The sequence below is a fragment of the Eutrigla gurnardus genome (assembly GCF_963514095.1).
Source record: "Eutrigla gurnardus genome assembly, chromosome: 11".
Taxonomy (NCBI): Eukaryota; Metazoa; Chordata; class Actinopteri; order Perciformes; family Triglidae; genus Eutrigla; species Eutrigla gurnardus.
Genome location: NC_139925.1, coordinates 5,911,678 through 5,929,132, shown reverse-complemented (window position 1 = coordinate 5,929,132; position 17,455 = coordinate 5,911,678). Strand labels below are relative to the sequence as shown.

Genomic DNA, 17,455 nt, shown 5'->3' with positions numbered 1-17,455 from the left:
ACCGGCTTGACCTCAGCCCCGGCCGCATGGTTATTCTGACGATGAGCATCGTCGTTGTCGATCTCGTCCTCCGTCTTTCTCTGCAGCTCGACGTGTCTACACCCCGCTGTTGCATTGTTCGGTGCTTCTGGATGACTTCTCGCCATATTGTTGCCCGTCCTGACGTATGCCATTATGATTCATCCGTGTCAGTGGGTAAACGAACGCGTTGTGCCATGGCTGACTTCAATTTCGCATGTCTGCGACTAAGCCTCTCAAATCTCCGGCTTGCCAGAATCTCACTCCTCCCTCCTTGTGGGTCCGCTTGGCAACCGGAAAATACCATCTCTCTCTCATCGTCGGGGATTATACGGAGCTCATTTGCCTTTGATTGCAAAACCATTAATGCACAAATGCGTTGGTGGCTGACCCCCCCCGACCTTTCTCATCAACTGTCAAACGGAAACCAGTCTCACTCTCCTCTCAGGCTCTTTGGACCCCAGGGGTCTGGGTCAGGGTTTGGTAGTGTTTGTGCTGTCTTTATGTCAGACTTGCATGATCCACTGCCACTTAACGAGGGAGAACAAGGCTGAGAAATGAGGCATTTCCGGGCCTAAGGGTTTATTGCTTCAGCACAGTGGATTACATTACAACATACAAAAAGGCAGACGTGACTCATTTTTTAAGAAATCTTCTCGTCTGGACGCCGTTCTGGACCATCCTAGCGTCTAATCTTCAAAGAGAAATCAGGGTTCAAAGCCTTCGGATGTGTCTTTAACTCTACATCACGTTTGCTCTTTTAAAAAGGTAAAGCATGGCGTGTCCTCATCAGGCTCACATTGTTGTATCCTCAGAAATGACTTATCAAAGAAATGCTTATCACAGATCCAGTGGATCAAAAGCTCGATCTGCCGCCTTGTCCTTTTCAGTTCCCCACATGCCACAAATATGTTGTAAAACAAGAGGGGATCCAAGTAATGTGTATTTTTCTGCACATACATTGAAACAATATGGTTTATACATTACTATAATATCGGGAACAGTGTTATGTACATGTGGTGAAGCTTAGAAATGAAGCCACACAAAAACCCAGCTATATTACTTTTCTATGTTCCGTGCTAATCTTTGGCAACAATCTATGAGGAATATTTTAACATGTTCACATACGGAGATAAATAACTAACTAATAAAAGTTTGCATTTCACATTTCTGGGACATTCTACGGACACATCAGCACCACTTTGCTCCATCCTCATCACCACTCTGTCTTTCAGTCTCTGTCGTTTTTCTCTCCGGCGTGTCGTCAGATGGCCATCACCTTTCGGCATGGAGGGGTTTCCTTGGTGACCACATCCCTTTCCGGGTTGATTGTTTGCATGGGGTCAGAGTTCGTGGTGTGCTGCGGGACCAGAGGGTGCCGCGGGGGGGTGGGGGTCGGCGGGGGCTGGCGAAGGACAACAATTTTGGCGCTGGGTCCCTGCAGCAGGATGTCTGTCAGCTCTTCCTGTGTGGAGTCCACCACCGACACGCCGTTCACCTCCACCAGCCTGCAAGTTCAATCACGCACGCATGCAAACAGACAACAATGAAGAAACAGTGAGCTTTTAAAAACAATCACATGATGTCATATAACATAAAGAATGTGCTGGAAAGCTGACGGGGGAAATTTCCCCCTGAACAACTTCCGATAGCAAATGTTGGTCTGGCAGGATTCTCTCTCTACAGGTAAAGGCAGGACCGCTGTAATTCCTATTTAACAAGCAACAAAAGCCTATCAAAGAATTCACAAATCACAGAGCATGCGATATTTAATAACGTTCACCTTTGCACAGAGCTCATTTAAAATTCCCCTTCATTAGTTTTTATTTATCGGAAACAGCCACCCTTTGTAGTTTTTTGATTAGCTGTGTAAAGAGCATTGGCACAGTTGCTACGATAAGTGAACACACGCAGCGAGGTTCAAAGACTCTTCCATTTCTGTGGTTCGGCTCTCTGCACTGTCATGCAGATTTTCCCTTCTCTCGGCGGCATTGTCTTATAGAGGAATATCGTCTGCACTGCGTGTTCGTATCCAGTGTGTGTGTGTGTGTGTGTGTGTGTGTGTGAATACAAATTCCACAGTGCTGCTTTCCTAAGCTTGTACTTGCAATGCAGTAATTGCTTAATTATATGAAGATGGCTCTCTTTTGCATCCAAGTATTACGTTACAGTGTTTGCTTGCTTTGGGTCCAATATGTGATGCGTTTCCATGGCTACCAAGCACAGAACAATAGAGCTATGAAAGAGCTGGCTGGGTTGAGTGACGGACTGAATGCTGCTCTCACCATCACGTGTTTGTCCCGAAGCCTGGATTAATAATGTATTTGGCGTGTGTCGGCGTGTTACCTGTCGTCCACGCGGAGCTGGGAGTCGTCCACCTCGAGCACCACTAACCCGCTGCCTTCTCGGTAGCGACACGTGAAGCCGTAGCGGCCGTCGGGGTTGCGGTTCTCCTGGACGACCAGCAGCATGGCGGGAGACTGCGGCGACACCAGCTGGCTCAGGCTACCGATGGCAACGCTTCTTTTCCGAGCTTTCTCCTTAAAGTAGAAACAGCAAGAGCAAATTCAGCAAATGGTTCCGATTTATGATATCCCATTTGTGGTGGATTGATGTAAATGTAATGCAAAATATGCTGTGTGTGGCACAAGAAGTTGTATTTTGATACTATATTTGCACCACTCTCATATCTTCACAACTTATCTTAGCAGACTGACTGGAAACAGCTAGCCTGGCTCTGTCCAAATGCTACCAACACTTGTAAAATTCATTAATTAACACATTTAACTTGTTTGTTTTTTCAATAAATAAAAACTCAAGTGCAAAAAAAACAAGTTGTGGTTTTAACAGGGTATGTGCCGGACTAATTCTAATTCTTGGCCGGGTTTAAGTGACTTTGCAGAGTCTTGTCATCGCTGTGAGTTTGCCAACCACCCTGTGACGTCATGAAGCCCCCTGTAAAACAGCAACTTGTCCTTATTTTTTATATAATTCTTATACAAACAATATGTAACACGTTCATTAGTGATCTTTATAGGTGCTGGGAGACAGATGTTTTTCCTTTCGACTGAGCCAGACTCGCCGATTCCTCCCTGTTTCCAGCCTTTATCATTTAACTCAGCAAGAAAAAAACGAATAAGTGTGTTTTCCAAAATGTCAAACTGTTTCTTTACTGGAACTGCAAATGGCAGAAAGGGATTCCAAAGTAACCAAGTGCAACCTCCTCTATGGTTTCAGTGATCACAACCCCTCTGCAGCCGTAGTAACTTTAAAACTCTTTAAAAGGTGGATTTTCCGCGCCTGAAACACTATACTTGTATTGTTCCCTGAAGATAAATATTTGTAACCTTATTTCTTGGAACAAGATTACAGATACCGCTACGCGGAGGTCCCCGAGAGATAAGACCGAGGCTGCATCAGAGCCAGAAGACCACCAAGATGTAATGATTAGCTTTGGAAGAGATCACGCCACAAGTAGCTTGCAGGGATCAGAAATAACTTGTGAGTCTGACCACTGAATTCCAATGTCCCCCTTATCCAGCCTCTTGGCATCCCACCCCCCTGAACGGCATGTAAATGCCTTGCAGCAATAGATGCCGCCTTGCCAGGGTCAGGGGTCACAGCTAAGGCTTCTCTCCCCTCAGACAAGTGGGCCAGACAGGATATATCCACGGAAACACAGCCAAAGCCCCTTGAGAAGCACACTCTAATGCACATCATTTTCCCTTTTAGTTTCCCTTAATGTTGGACGCACGCCAAGGAATTTTCTCTTCATATTCTTGTTGTTTATCCACAAGATCTGATCAAATCTTTAATCTCCCTAGGCTAGACACAGGGTGCATTTCCCACATAGACACCAGACACGACCACTAATTAAACCAGGCTATTCAAGATCGCAAAGGCCATTTATTTATTTTTATCTCTCTACGGGGCAAAAAGTGATTTTAATTAATGAATTCGCCTTTTCTTAGGAAGCTATAACGTTTCGCCCACGGTGAGAAATGATCCTCTGAAAGCTCGACGTAGATGCTAAGTGGAAGTGGACTACTATTCATTTTTAATGACGGGTTTTGGTAGTTGTTTAAATTCGGTGCTGTCATTCTGAACGCCGACAGCAGAGCCCTTCAACGCGATCAACCTTGGTGGAGGATATGGAGGACGGAGTAATGGGAGACGATCTGACCACATTGATCAACCACAACTGCTATCATGTGTTTCTCCCCCTGTTTCTATATCTAAAAAAAACACTCGAGGCACCCTATCCATCTCTTAAACTTGGGGGCAGGCCACGGCGAAGAGGTGGCAGATTTTTCTCAGAACTCAATCCATCCTCAACAGACATGTGAGATGAGTGGGCAAAACAGTAATTCTTCCAATTTCCCCTCTTTAAGAGTCTGTCTGAAGTTTTTTTTGTATTGTCCGAGCTAAACCGCTTATTTAAAATCATTTCCGCCATTTGTTGTCCTTCCCCTCCTCCTCACCCTCACTCTCTCTCTCTGTCTGTTTCTCTTCGACCTTCCCCTCCCGGCTGCTTTATTGATGCTCTCCAGTTGCAATAGATCCTGGAGATTAGACTGCCAATGATGAAATATTTCCTTATTGTCTGTAATGCGGGGCAGCCTACGAGACCAAACACGGGGCGGTCTGCTCCTTATTAGAGCAGCAGCTCCATCAGTTCCCAGGCTGCTCCTCGGCTCTGACCTGTGTGTTAACTCTGATTAGGTCATATGATAAACATTAGCCCTGCTGCTTTTCCCACAAACTCAGCACCTAAAAAAGCGTGGCCCCGGGGCGGCAACGTGACACGGAGCACCTTTCAAAGCTGAAGCCACGTGTGTCCTTTCATGGCACCTCGTTAGGGCTTCTCCAACGGGATAAAAGAGCCACATTAAAAAAAAAAAAGAAAGAAAAAGAAGGGGGGGGGGGGGGAAGAAAGAAGTCGGCTCCTCCGGGGGATGGATGGAGATAGTTTTACACATGCTGGCCCACTTCTCCATTGCACTCCCCCAGTGGCTTTTGTCACACACATTCCATTGTTGGTATGGTCACAGGCTCTCGGATGTCGGCGCTGAACATCATTTTCTCAGAAAGAGTGCGTGTTTGGTCCAATGGCCTTCCCTCGGCCTTGTATAGCCGCTCTCAACTGCACAACTTAACGACACAGAGCGGACTGAATGGAGCATTGTGTTGTCACTCAGGAGAACAGTGAGGAGAAGATCAAAGATGATGGACATAATGGTGTCGGGTAATGGCCGGCCACTGCTAATTCTGCTGCTGAACAAAATAAACGACCTTCACACGTTCTGGAGATGAATCAGTCCTGTTTGTGTTTTTCATTATTGAGGAAAAGTCCAGTCATATTGTGTTTGAGTTGCTCTCATATGGTTAAAGACAACATTGGCTCTGGCACTATTGTCCAAACATGGCTTTTTTTTATTTTAGCATCCCATACCACACATGCTTGTCTCCGTAACCAGCGTCCTTTTGGTGCAAATCTCAGCTTCTCATTGTTTATTTTTAGCAATCATAACATTCTCCGACTCGCAGCATACAGCGTTCCCACATATTGGTGTGACTGGGTTTCACATGCTATTGATTAAACTCCAGTGACTCAGCTGCAGGCCTTCAGCTTGTTGGTTGCATTCTGCAATAGTGCAAACTGATACATAGAAGGTATATCTAGGTCATCTTTGACCAGTCGTACCTTCACATAGTTTTCCTGCAGAGCATTTTGAAGGTGAGCCACGTGCCGGTTCAGATGCACGATGGAGATTTCCTCCTTAAACACTTGGCAGTTCAGCTTCATCTTCTCCAGGAGACGAACGTCCAACTGTCTGAATGACACACATTTCATAAACGGACATACGTGTTTTAAATGTAGTGATATAAACATAACAAATTGTTTATTTTACTTGGATTGACTCCAAGCTAATGTCCTGCTGCGACCTCAAAAAGATTATTAGCTCCTATTATCTTTGTACTCACTTATTCATTAACCGTTCCTACTCCCTGATTTCTTTTGTTTTATTCATCACATATAGTATATTTGGTTGACAGTTACTCAAATACACAACATTCAGATTGATGGACATTTTCTAGTCGAATCTAAAAGCTTTTTCCATCTTTGGAAGGTGGAAGAAAAGCATAAAACATCGTCGAACGAGCTACTAATTAACAGAAGGCAATCCACCTACTTCTTCTTGAGAGGAGCGGAGTGGTTGACGTTGTCACTGACGGCCTGCAGGCTCTGCCTCTTGTCGCTGAGTCGGCTTTTAACCAACTCCAGCCTCTGCTTCAGCTCAGCAGCGCTAAGCCCGTCTACATCCCCGTCTCCATCCATGTTCTTTATCTCGGAGCAGAATGCCACCAAGCCGTGGTGGAGCTCCTGGACCTGGGGTCAAAAGATCAATTTTCACTTGGGATTATATTAGGGGTGGGTAAAAATATCGATACAGCAATATATCGCGATACTTTGATGCCCAATACAATAACGATTTATATTATTATTATTATATTTATTATTTTCAATAATTTAATTTCAATTTCATGGGAATTAATAAAATGGAGAGGCTGTTTTGAATGAAATAGTTTTGACTCAATTTGTCCTCTGATCAATATCATCTGATGTACATTTACAGGAACTTGTGTTTTCATCTTTATTTATATCGCAATATCGTGATCCGTATCGTATCGTGACCAGAGTATCGTATCATATCGTGAGGTTCTTGCCAATACTCACCCCTAGATTCTATACACATATATTCACCACTGTTATAGGCAGCATCAACGTTTATTTGTCACATATTTTCATAGGTGTAGTCGAGGAGAGATGTTGACCTGAAGTATGACGTTTTGTAGTGAGTCCACCTGTTGGTTTAGCTCCCTGATCCTCTCTTCCTTAGCCGGCTGGTTCACCTGGACGTTTCTGTTGATGTTGCTGTTCTCATTGGAGTCTGGATTTTTCTGTGTTGCAGTAACCGACGGCTTCTCCTTTGATGCAAAATCACAACGACAGGTATCTCGTTAAAGGTTACGCGTCGGGTAAAGCCGCGGTGCGTTGCATGTAAAGGATCCGCTTGTTACCGTTTTACACAAGTGCAGCTCCAGTTGTCTGTTCTCCGACGTCGATGTCAGAAGGCTCCCGATCTGCTGATGTGGTGGGAGTTCCTCTGATGCACCTTCAAACCAAAGCACATGTAAAAAAGATGAATACAAAACATTTTGTCTTTTTTAAGATAACGACTGTATGACGTGCAGGTGCACCTTGCTTTTCTTTCAGTGTGAAGAGGCTCTTATCTTCTGTCATTCCCAACATTTTGATGCACGAATCCATGATTTTTCCCACCGTTGTTTCCTTTGGAGTTCTGAGATGAACTATCCGCTCCGATGCTGCAACATAAGTAGTAGGGGTGAGTATTGGCAAGAACCTCACGATACGATACGTATCACGATACTTTGGTCACGATACGATACGTATCACGATATTGCGATATAAATAAAGATGAAAACACAAGTACCTGTATATGTACATCAGATGATATTGATCAGACGACAAATTGAGTCAAAACTATTTCATTCAAAACAGCCTCTCCATTTTATTAATTCCCATGAAATTCACTGGAATAAATATTGAAAATAAAATGAAAAAGGATAAAGTACTGCATTCATAACGCGTCTAAACATGAATCTTTTTTTTTTTTGGAGTTGAAAATCAATATTGTATTGGGCGGCAAAGCATCGCGATATATTGCCGTATCGATATTTTTACCCACCCCTAATAACTAGTATAGAAGTCTGATTTATTCTCACTTAAGTGCACATAATGAATATCAAAGGAACAACCAACCAACAAGCAGGATTTATTATTATCATCCACGTAAACATGCTGTAAATGTACTTTATAGTGTCTTAGTTATAATACACGTAGATACATGCTCTTTTTAGTTTCATAGTTCTGTTGTATTTAATCTGTTGAGTGACTCACCGTTAATAGTGATCTCTATCAGCTGAGAGTTCCTCTGGGCCATATAGTTTTGACTGTTGTTCCTGAGTGGAAAACGGCCAACAGATTCAAATTAAGATAGTGTTTGATTTGTTTGTTTGATTTCACTAATTAATGCTCTACCTGAGTTTGAGGGAACGGCGATTCATGCTCAGACAGCTCACATGAGGAGAGGACTTAGATTTGCTCATTGATACTAATGTTGCAGTGAAGGTCTCCACATTGTTGGGGCCTAAAGATTCTGTAAGAAAAAGAAAAAGTAAAGTAAACATTTCCTCTTTGTAGTTTTTTTGCCAGCTGTTCAAGTAAACGTTTTGATCGATGGTAATGATAGAAGCGTACCGAGCAGATGGTCGAGTCTCTGGGTGATGGTGCTGGGAGGGTGCAGCTCGTTATAAATGGCCGACAGTAGCTGCTCCCTGTCTTCCAGCGTGGCGATATGGAGGAGGTCCAGAGTGTTCACATCCACCGACGCTATGTCGGCGCCACACAGTTTTACTTCTGAAAGAGGAACATTGAGTCGCACACCTACACACTGGAAGAAGAGGGATGTACCGCAGCCAATAAGCTGTAATCCACAGTATTTGAAAAGGTCATTTTTGTCTAAAGGCAAATGCCAAGTCAAAAGGGAAAGTGTGGAAATGGAGCATTTAGTAAGCTGAAAATACTAGTGACATCTTTACAAGAGAGAAAGTAAAACAAACCTGAGAAAATATTTACAATTATGTATTTTAAGTTTTATATCCTAGTATTAGCCACTTTACTACATTACTAAAGAATCGAAGACAGTAAATATAACCCGAAATCCCTAGTGCTGGAACCTGACTATTTTAATATTTTAACCCAAATCATAAACTAGAAAAGTTCTGAAGCGTCAGTAAGACGAGTTTATAGTTGCATTAAAAATGATTTACTCAGTAATGGTTTCAGGTTTAATACTACGTCACTCTCATCTCCTGTTCCTTTCAAGTAAATGACGTTGATTAAGAGAAATGTTTTGATTTGATCTGTGGTACAGATAAATCCAGTTGGCAACGTCTGACTTTGTTTTGTCACCAAAGGGCTGTGAGAGAAGACAAATGTGTTTTTTACCTCTGATGAAAGGAAGACATTTCTGCAGTCCAATAGTGGTAAACCACTGGCAGACTTCATCTGTGTTCATCTCCCCGAGACATTTGGCCGCTCGCTTGTCCACGTCCTGGGGAGAAGCAGACGTTTGGTATCTGCTGCTGACGCCACATTCAACACGGGGCAAGAGGACTGCTTCCTGTTTCGTGACATCATGGTACACACAAGCGACTTTCAGCTCTGAGATATGACTTATAAACTGTAGAGTATGCAGAGAGCAATCAAAGGTTTGGGATTAACAAAGAGCACATGACGCACGGAGACGAGTGTGACTCAAACCGCTGCGTGTGAAAACCAGCAGGAGGCTTCAAGACTTCAAGACAGAACATGGTTCGACTCCAAGGCACCTCGTCATTTTCTGACTTACTGATCCCGTTCAAAGCAAAGTATGACCACGTTGGACATCCATGTTTCAACAGCAAATAAACACGTTTGTGTTTTTGCACTGTAAACAAACGTTTTTAAAAAAAAAAAGGACAAAGAAGTGTTGCCCTAAACACAGGTTTCTATGCGATCGTTGCCTTAGTCACAGATTCTCTGTTTATGGCGCTTCTGGGAAGAAAACTACAGTGTTCTCTGCTGCCAGTAGAGGCTTTACAAGGTGACTGTGGAGCGATCAAATACGTCCAAGCGAGAGGTGTGTTTTGTATTAGGGGGTTTCAGCATGTTGTAAGACAGAGACTTCTATAAAAGAAAATCCCCATTAGATCATAATTTACCCAAAGCCACATAAATAATCCACAGTTTCAGCCATTTTTGTCTTGTTTTGGGTCACGGTTTGAGGTTCTAGCTTAAAGGCTTCGCTGATTAAGATACACGTTGCATAAATTACTCACTTGTAATTGATGGTGAACCAGAGGAAAATAAGACAGTTATTTATGCGTGGAGATAGGGAATACAGGACATGAGTAATTTGCCTTCATAAAATAAAAAAAAAAATAAAAAAAAAAAGATCCGTTTTGTGTTTCGGCTAACACTCGGATCGCTAAGGATACGAGCAATCTTGCTTGGCAAATCCTGGACACAAAGACGAAAATCCTGAGACTATTTGCAGAGCCGTTGCTTTGACAGATCAAGGGGAGCTGGGAAATATAAACAGAGCATATTCTGTAATTGCAGCAGCGCTGGCCTGTGTGCTGATGCCACCCTGAAGGCCCTGCTTTGATGGTTTACAGTACCTTCTCAGGGAAGTTTCCATTCTGATCCGTAGACTGAGGCATATATGATGCTGCAGGAAAGGCAGGAGAAACAAAAACAGAAGTGGGTTATTTTTTAATCGTATAACAGTAGTATTACGTAGAACAATCTGCTCTGTCCGTAATATCATTTTACCACACTCACTGATGGTTATGCGTCGTCGTCGTAGCGACCCCTCATCCTCCTTGCGGCCCACGGTCTGGGTTGAATCATGGAACGTGGCGCTCCTGGTCAGCGTGTCCTCGAGGCTGCAGGAGCGCGTTATCAGCCGCTGTCAAGCAGTACAGGTTTCAGTTAACACCGGACTGATAATCCAGCCCCGTCTAATCAATCCACAGTCAGTAAGTGTTTTCAAGTGGCAACACACAGCCGTACAGTGTAAATCAGATAAAGCACGTTTCTTCCAGGAATGTGCAAGGACTCTGTAGATACCTATAAATACATGAAAGGTGCACGGGCTCTATAGCATGTCATATACGGTATGAAGGGATCGTGAGAACAGTTTTTTTTTTTTGGGTGGGGGAATAAATGTTCATTGCATTCATACCCTTTGGTGAGTAAATATGTCCATGTTGGCAGCGTGAGAGAGCAGGCAGCGTTCAGCTTTCAGCATGTCGGAGCAGCTCACATCTCCGTCGCTCACTTCATCTGCATGGAAATATCAAGAGGAAGTCAATGAATTGATCCCAGTTATATATCGTAGTTATTCACAGCATGGGAAAGAAACTATTTAAATAAAGTCCTTCCATTCCACCCTTTTAGGGTCTATACTTTTGGGCCTTCTCAGCCTTTTCCTGGCGTCCAGGTCATCAGGTCTATTTACAGTGCATTAGCCGGTCCTGATACTGGACACAGCTACACAGGGGTTGCTTGGCAACCCGTCATGCACGCTAATGTCCGTCTGCTTGATGACATACTTCCCTGACAACCCAAGTTCTTTCCCACAGAAAGCCAATATTCTTACATTTTCCAAACGTCACTTGTTCAGCGAGCAGATATCTCCTTTTTTTTTCTTTTTTCCTGCTATCATAACAAGCAAGACGAATGAGGCTGAGAATACGGCATCCGAAGCTAGGCCCCGACTTTCTCAGGCAACGCGACGATGTGATGTGATAGATGTTGGAATGTTTGCACTTCTTGGTTGTAACTACTTTAAGTCAAATATCTTCACAGATTGAAGCATAACGAGCCCCTTTTACCGATCGAAACAGTAGTCTCCTTAAATAGTTAAAAAAAAGAAATTCAGCCTAATTTCTTAAACACATGTTTTTCATTTCAGGGGGCCTGTTTTTCTGAAAGGCTGGTTTGACATGGATGGGAGTTTAGATGGAGTCAGAATCAGATAAGACAGTGTAATTGGTTTATGTGTGTCAGCAGTGGAATCTTGTCTGGGTCCTGCAGAGACAGTAGAGTGCAAGGAGGCGGGAGGGGGGGGGGGGGGGGGGGGGCTGCAGCGAGCTGGCACTCTCTTCATCACCTGGCTGGCCTGTGAGTCACTCTTTGGAGGATCATAAAGTCTGGCCTGCAGCTAAGCAAATTCAGAACACTCTTCCATGCAAAACAGGAACAGCCGAGTGAGAAAAAGGCGATGAGTCTCGGCTCAACGTGACGACGTGTAGGAGCACCCTCCTGTAGCCGACCTCAGACACAACAGTGTGTCTGTGAAATCCTGGGAAAAAAAATAAATAATAATTTCCAGTCTCGCTGTGTGACTTCTTTTCACCACGGGTCGGGAGAAGGGACACAAGATGCAGAGCTGTCTGAGAATGCTAATGGAGGGTAGCAGAAGTACACCCACCCTGCCACAGCCATGCTCAGACTTCACACACACTGCACCGTCCGGGAAAAGCCCAATCAAAACAAATAAAAGCACATTTTTTTTGGGGGGGGGGCTGGCTTAGGGACCTAATGTTGCCTTTAAATGGTGAAATCACCAGTAACGGAGGGATGGACATCGTCGGCCAAAGCGTGAGTGAGTTCTCTCAGCCGTGATTGGTTAGCTCCCAGAAAACACATTGCATCCTCGCACGCACGCATACAAACACACACATGGCAAAGAAACCAGTCACACACACACACACATACACTCGGGGGGTTAATGACAAAGCAGAAGCTTTAGAGTCAGAACTTTTCAGCACATTTATGTAATGGATAGGCAAAAGCGATGCTTATCGTTTCCAGTATTATTGTCCTCCTCTGGTCTGAAAGGAAACGAAGCTCTTTGAGAGAGACGACCGAGGGAGGAGAGCATGCTGAGTCACAGCAACCCAAAACCTGGGAACCGCCTGCCCAGCCACGCACTGGGAATACACACACAATGGTTAAAAAGGGATTCCAACAAAGGGGAACTTCTGCAACTCCCAAAGGAGGCGTTGGAGGTACTGTAGCCGTGTCACATAATGACCGCCATTTCATTTGAACGGGAGTCGGGGGGGGGGGGGGGGGGGATCAAAACGAGGAGTCAATGAGCTCAACAGCTGGATGGAGCGAAACCATCGCCCGGTGCCATTTACCTCTCACCTGAATGGAGACAAAGCTGTAAATACAAATACTTTTAAATGCACCTCGAGGAAAAAAAACTTACCCAAGTTGTGCTCGGTAAATGACAAGAGATTTATCCCAGTGTTGAAGTTCCCTATGACACAGAAAGACAACCTTTGTGACGACAATTCCCTTTGAAATGAAATAGATCGTTAAAGAAACAGTGTGAACTTCATCGTTTTGACTTGGCATGGAAGGAAAAGCACCGTTTTTTATGAATATGAAGGATGACTCGGCTGTATTTAGTCAGTAAGCCATGCTTGTGAACGTGCACACCAAACGCAAAGTAAATCTTGGCCTCGCATTACTATTGCTGCCGTGTTCATGTGGTGGAAGTCCCAGATACGCCGGGTAATCAAACAGCGTCATTACATCACCCAGAGGTGCGATTTAAGTGCAATAAACGGATAAAAATGAGTCTGAAGTCATGGTTTGTTAGGTCTAGTTAGGTGCTAACACTGTAGCTGCATAAACACTTACAATAACGTCATGTAGGCGTAAACACAGCGTTGTCTCACATAGTTTCCAAATCATAAAAATATGCACGTATTCACGTTCGCTGCGTACCTCGACAGTCAGCCAGTACGTCCGATACGAGGACGCTGAAACTGAATCATCATTAATTTAATTATTTACACCAGAACGGTCCAGCTGTGACACATCGAAATGCTTCTGTTAAAAATAAAGCTATTGTTCCAGGGTGTGTTTAGCATTAGTTACTAAAAAGAAGCAGCAGCTGAGTTTAATGGATATGTTTTATGTTGTTGGCTTATTATAATCACCTGGGCTGTGTTCAGTGGGTGTGGCTCAAATGTTTAATTTAAAAATAGTTAGGGGAAGAGTTTTGTGCAGTCACTGGTCACAGCTGCTGCTAATTGCTCGTTTAACCGCAATGTCTCATTTTCTATTTCCACAACCAGTAAATGGGTCATTGCAAAGATCATGTGACAGAAGCTAAGCTAGCTGCTTCCACTGTTTTATTTGCTAAGCTGGACAAACCATCACAGAGGTAGCTGGATATTGAACACACAGAAACTAATTCAACTTAAACATCCTCTCCTAGTAGGAAAGCAAACACAATTTGCTCTGTTTGTGGAGATGGAGATGTTAGACTCACTTCTCTGAGGGTACTCAGGGAGAGGAGCCACCTGGTAGGCCCAACGCAAGAACCTGGCTTCAGTTCTGGCTTCATCCCCCTCTTTGCTTGTCCCAGCATCTCCTCTAGAAGCATCACTTAGCTCCTCTTCAGCTGCATTATCAGCACTGATCTTCTCGGCCAGTGTGAGTTCCTCCGTTGACTCCTTTTCCTCGTGACCCTCGTGGTCACCAGAAGCGACGCCGCCATCGCTGCCAGGCGCGTGCGCCACACTTTCCTCCGAGTCGAAGAACTGATCGTCGTCGACGACGTCAGAGGGCGTGGGTGGAATGAGATTAATGACGGGCGGTGTCAGGAGGCTTCCAGAAGACGCTGGCGTGCTACCGGGGACGCTCTCACACAGCGGCAGCAGTGGCTCTTCCTCCTCTTCATCATCAGCCCCCGCCGCCTCGGCCTGGGAATCCGTCTGGAGTGAAGACAGAGGCTTCAGTCTTGTCTTTTCCCGAGCCCTCGGGCAGGCAGACACGGAGCTGGCTGAGCGGGCCGCGCTGCTCCTGGGGGTCGGGGGGTCGTCCTCGGACAGGCTGAAGCTGGCGTTAACTATCCCCAGATCCTCTACTGTAATCTGGATAGCCTCCCTCTCACCTGATCCCCACTGATCCAAGTGTGGAGGCTGAGGGCCCCCATTAATCTTCTCTTCCTGCTGCCGCTGCTGCTGCAGAGGATCCCTCTCCTCACCACGCAAACACGAGCAGCACAGCAGCCTGCATGAAAGAGCGTTCTTCCTCCACGGGCGCCGACGAGGCCGCCGTTTCTCTGCAGTCGCACTTTCCATAGCAATGAACGGCTATACCGCCAGTTTGATAAAACCCCTGCAGACTGGAGGTGGAAGATAAACCTCCATCCACACCTCTGAAATATAACACTGCCCCGTGATAGAAGCATCTGCACACAACACAAACACCCAACCTGCAGCATGTGTTGCTCAGGAGAGGAGGGAAATAAATGGACCAATTCATGCCCCGGGTGGAGGTGAACACTTCAAATCAATGCTGGGCTTAATCAAGCACGCTTTGATATGTTAAGCAGTGTCATTGTAGATGCGGCTCTGGTTTCAAAGGGCTCTAATAAGACGGCGACGACCACTGCCAAAAAGGAGAGGGAAAAAAAAACGTCTTAAACTATATGTAATGTGGATAATAACAAGAAGAGTAAATTACATTTGTACGATTTTAATGTGCACATGCTTTTTTATTGGTGGACGTGTCCGTGCATGAGTGTGCATGTGTGTCAGGGCGTATGATTATATTATTACAAGTCAGTGTTCAGTTTCCATGTGGGTCACCTGTCGGGGACTTACCGCATGTATGGAAACCAGTGAGAATATGGGCTGGCGGATGCTGGGCTCATAAAACCCCCTATGGCATCAGATAACATTTCCTTCATTCCACAGGCCCAGTCCTGTTCTCTGCTACATGATAAGTCATCCAGCATCGGCTTAAACCTTTTTTTTTTGTTTTTTTTTGCCACACCACCCACATTGAGAGCTTGTATGAAAAGATGATATCCATGTGTTTTTTTTTCTCACGCCCATAAAGTGACAGTAGATTGATAGGAATAATTGCTCCTGCACAAGTATCCACCTCTCATCTTGCAGTCTCCCTTTAGACTGAAAGGAAGCCGCTACTGTTTGTTTCTTTAAATATGTCATTACTTTCTTCCATCTCTACCGCCGTCAGCCTTTCACAAATGCGTTTTTTCTCTTGCTGTTTACCTGCCGACAGCGTGTAAAATATATTTGAACTTCCTCCGGTTTCAAAAGTTATTCTACATATATTTCTCCTGTCGTAAAAGTAGGTGCCAATGAAACATATTACCCACATTCATATGGAAAACTCAGCTCGATGTTTAAATTAAAATCTACCACAAAGGTTGCTTAATTGGGGTTTTTAACTACACTGACTATTTTTTCCCCAAATAAAAGCTGACCTCAGACACAGTAACTATTTTCAAATTAGGCTAAACAATTTGTTGGCGTGCAGTAGTGTAATTTCTGCACACTGGCAGCAGATAGAAGCAGAAGCCGTTCATTCTACTTTTCTTAGATACCCCGAGCTTTTCAGGTAGTGGCGTTCCTGAGAGACTTGGTTGCTAGGCACAAACTACAGCACCTCGGGGTGATTTCGGTGGGAGGCCAGCTGACTATTGACAGACTTAGTGCAGCGCTGAAGGCTCTTTGTAGTGGAATGAAAAGTGCTTTTATACCCATGTCACTCAGAAAACCCACATGATGGTTTCCTCTGGGAGGAAAAAGGTGATACGAAGTGGCCTCGACAATTACTGGCAGATGAGAAACTATTTGGGTTCAGCTTACGTCAGATTTGAGAGTGACACTGCAAAGCTGGAAGGCCAAGACGCACTCGAGCTGAGAGCTACGGTACATTTGGAGAGGTGAGGAGGACATGCATTAGAAAGAGGAAACCTGCCGTTCACTTAAAAACAGCTGCAAACCATTGAAGTTACCATTCAAGAGAAGAAGAAAAAACCTTCTAATGTATGTAAATTGAATGAGAACAAGTGTGCATTGTTAGAATACTGTACAGTACTGTAGAAAGGGGGGATTTCAAAGTAGGGGGTCTGTGACATAATCCTGGTCAATACCACGTGTCCGACAAAGGGGGGCAGTAGAGAGCAGATGCACAACACTGACAGGTCATAAAACAGAACCGACCACTTCTTACAAGGACCTCCTCTGGTATTCACAAGTCTGGATAAAGTTAAACCACACAAGTGCTTTTCATTCGCGGCCTAGCGGGGCCGGCTTTCACCATATCTTGATCTGGAATTTGCAAGAATATCAAGTTTGGTCATAATCCCTTTTACATGTTGTTTGAATGTACGTAAGCATTAGGGGGGAACCAAAAAAAAAGATATGTTCCTTCTCCTTTATATGGGATGTGTTTGAAATGAACTGGAAATCTGTGACCTTTACTGCCATATTTATAGATATATTTTTAAAAAATGAGTTCCTTATGATAAATGTTGGGAGACAGTGTAAGTGACAGAAGGACAAAAATGAAGGTTTCACAGCTGCCGTAGCCTGGGGCCGTCTGTGGGAGACTGAGACCACCAGTCTCCACTCTCTGACTTACCGTGTCCATTTGAAACTATTATATACTACACCTTGCATTGCAAAAGTTCCATTGCCGGACCTAATTGCTGTCGTTGAGTTAGTCTACATGTCCAGGCACAGGTCCGTGAGTATCTGAGCATGCTCTGGTTGTTGTTTGGCTGGTCCCACTACCAGAGAGTGGTCGATCCTGGACAGGCCCCAGACGGCTGTGCAGCCAACATCAACACCAGCCCTCAGCTCTGGAGGGGGGGGTCGCCGGCTCTAAAACAGCCTCACCTCTTGCAGCACAGTGAAACATGTTGAACATTTCCTGTGACAGTCGTGTTTCCATAGGCATCAG

At 44.6% G+C, this 17,455-nt stretch overlaps 1 protein-coding gene across 1 annotated transcript; it reads right to left on the bottom strand.

The window, feature by feature from the left end:
- Window positions 1–583: 583 nt before the first annotated feature.
- On the bottom strand, window positions 584–14,817 carry LOC311020699 (uncharacterized protein; the record flags this gene model as incomplete). The annotated part of the gene is made up of 16 exons (XM_084020908.1): window positions 584–1,526; window positions 2,365–2,558; window positions 5,723–5,852; window positions 6,213–6,409; window positions 6,856–7,008; window positions 7,102–7,196; window positions 7,282–7,407; window positions 8,003–8,064; window positions 8,144–8,261; window positions 8,363–8,521; window positions 9,113–9,218; window positions 10,327–10,376; window positions 10,490–10,616; window positions 10,893–10,993; window positions 12,930–12,980; window positions 14,004–14,817. The coding sequence occupies 16 exons, from the start codon at window positions 14,815–14,817 to the stop codon at window positions 1,283–1,285; spliced, it is 2,727 nt and encodes a 908-aa protein (XP_083877034.1). The 3' UTR covers window positions 584–1,282.
- Between the last annotated feature and the right edge of the window lie 2,638 nt (window positions 14,818–17,455).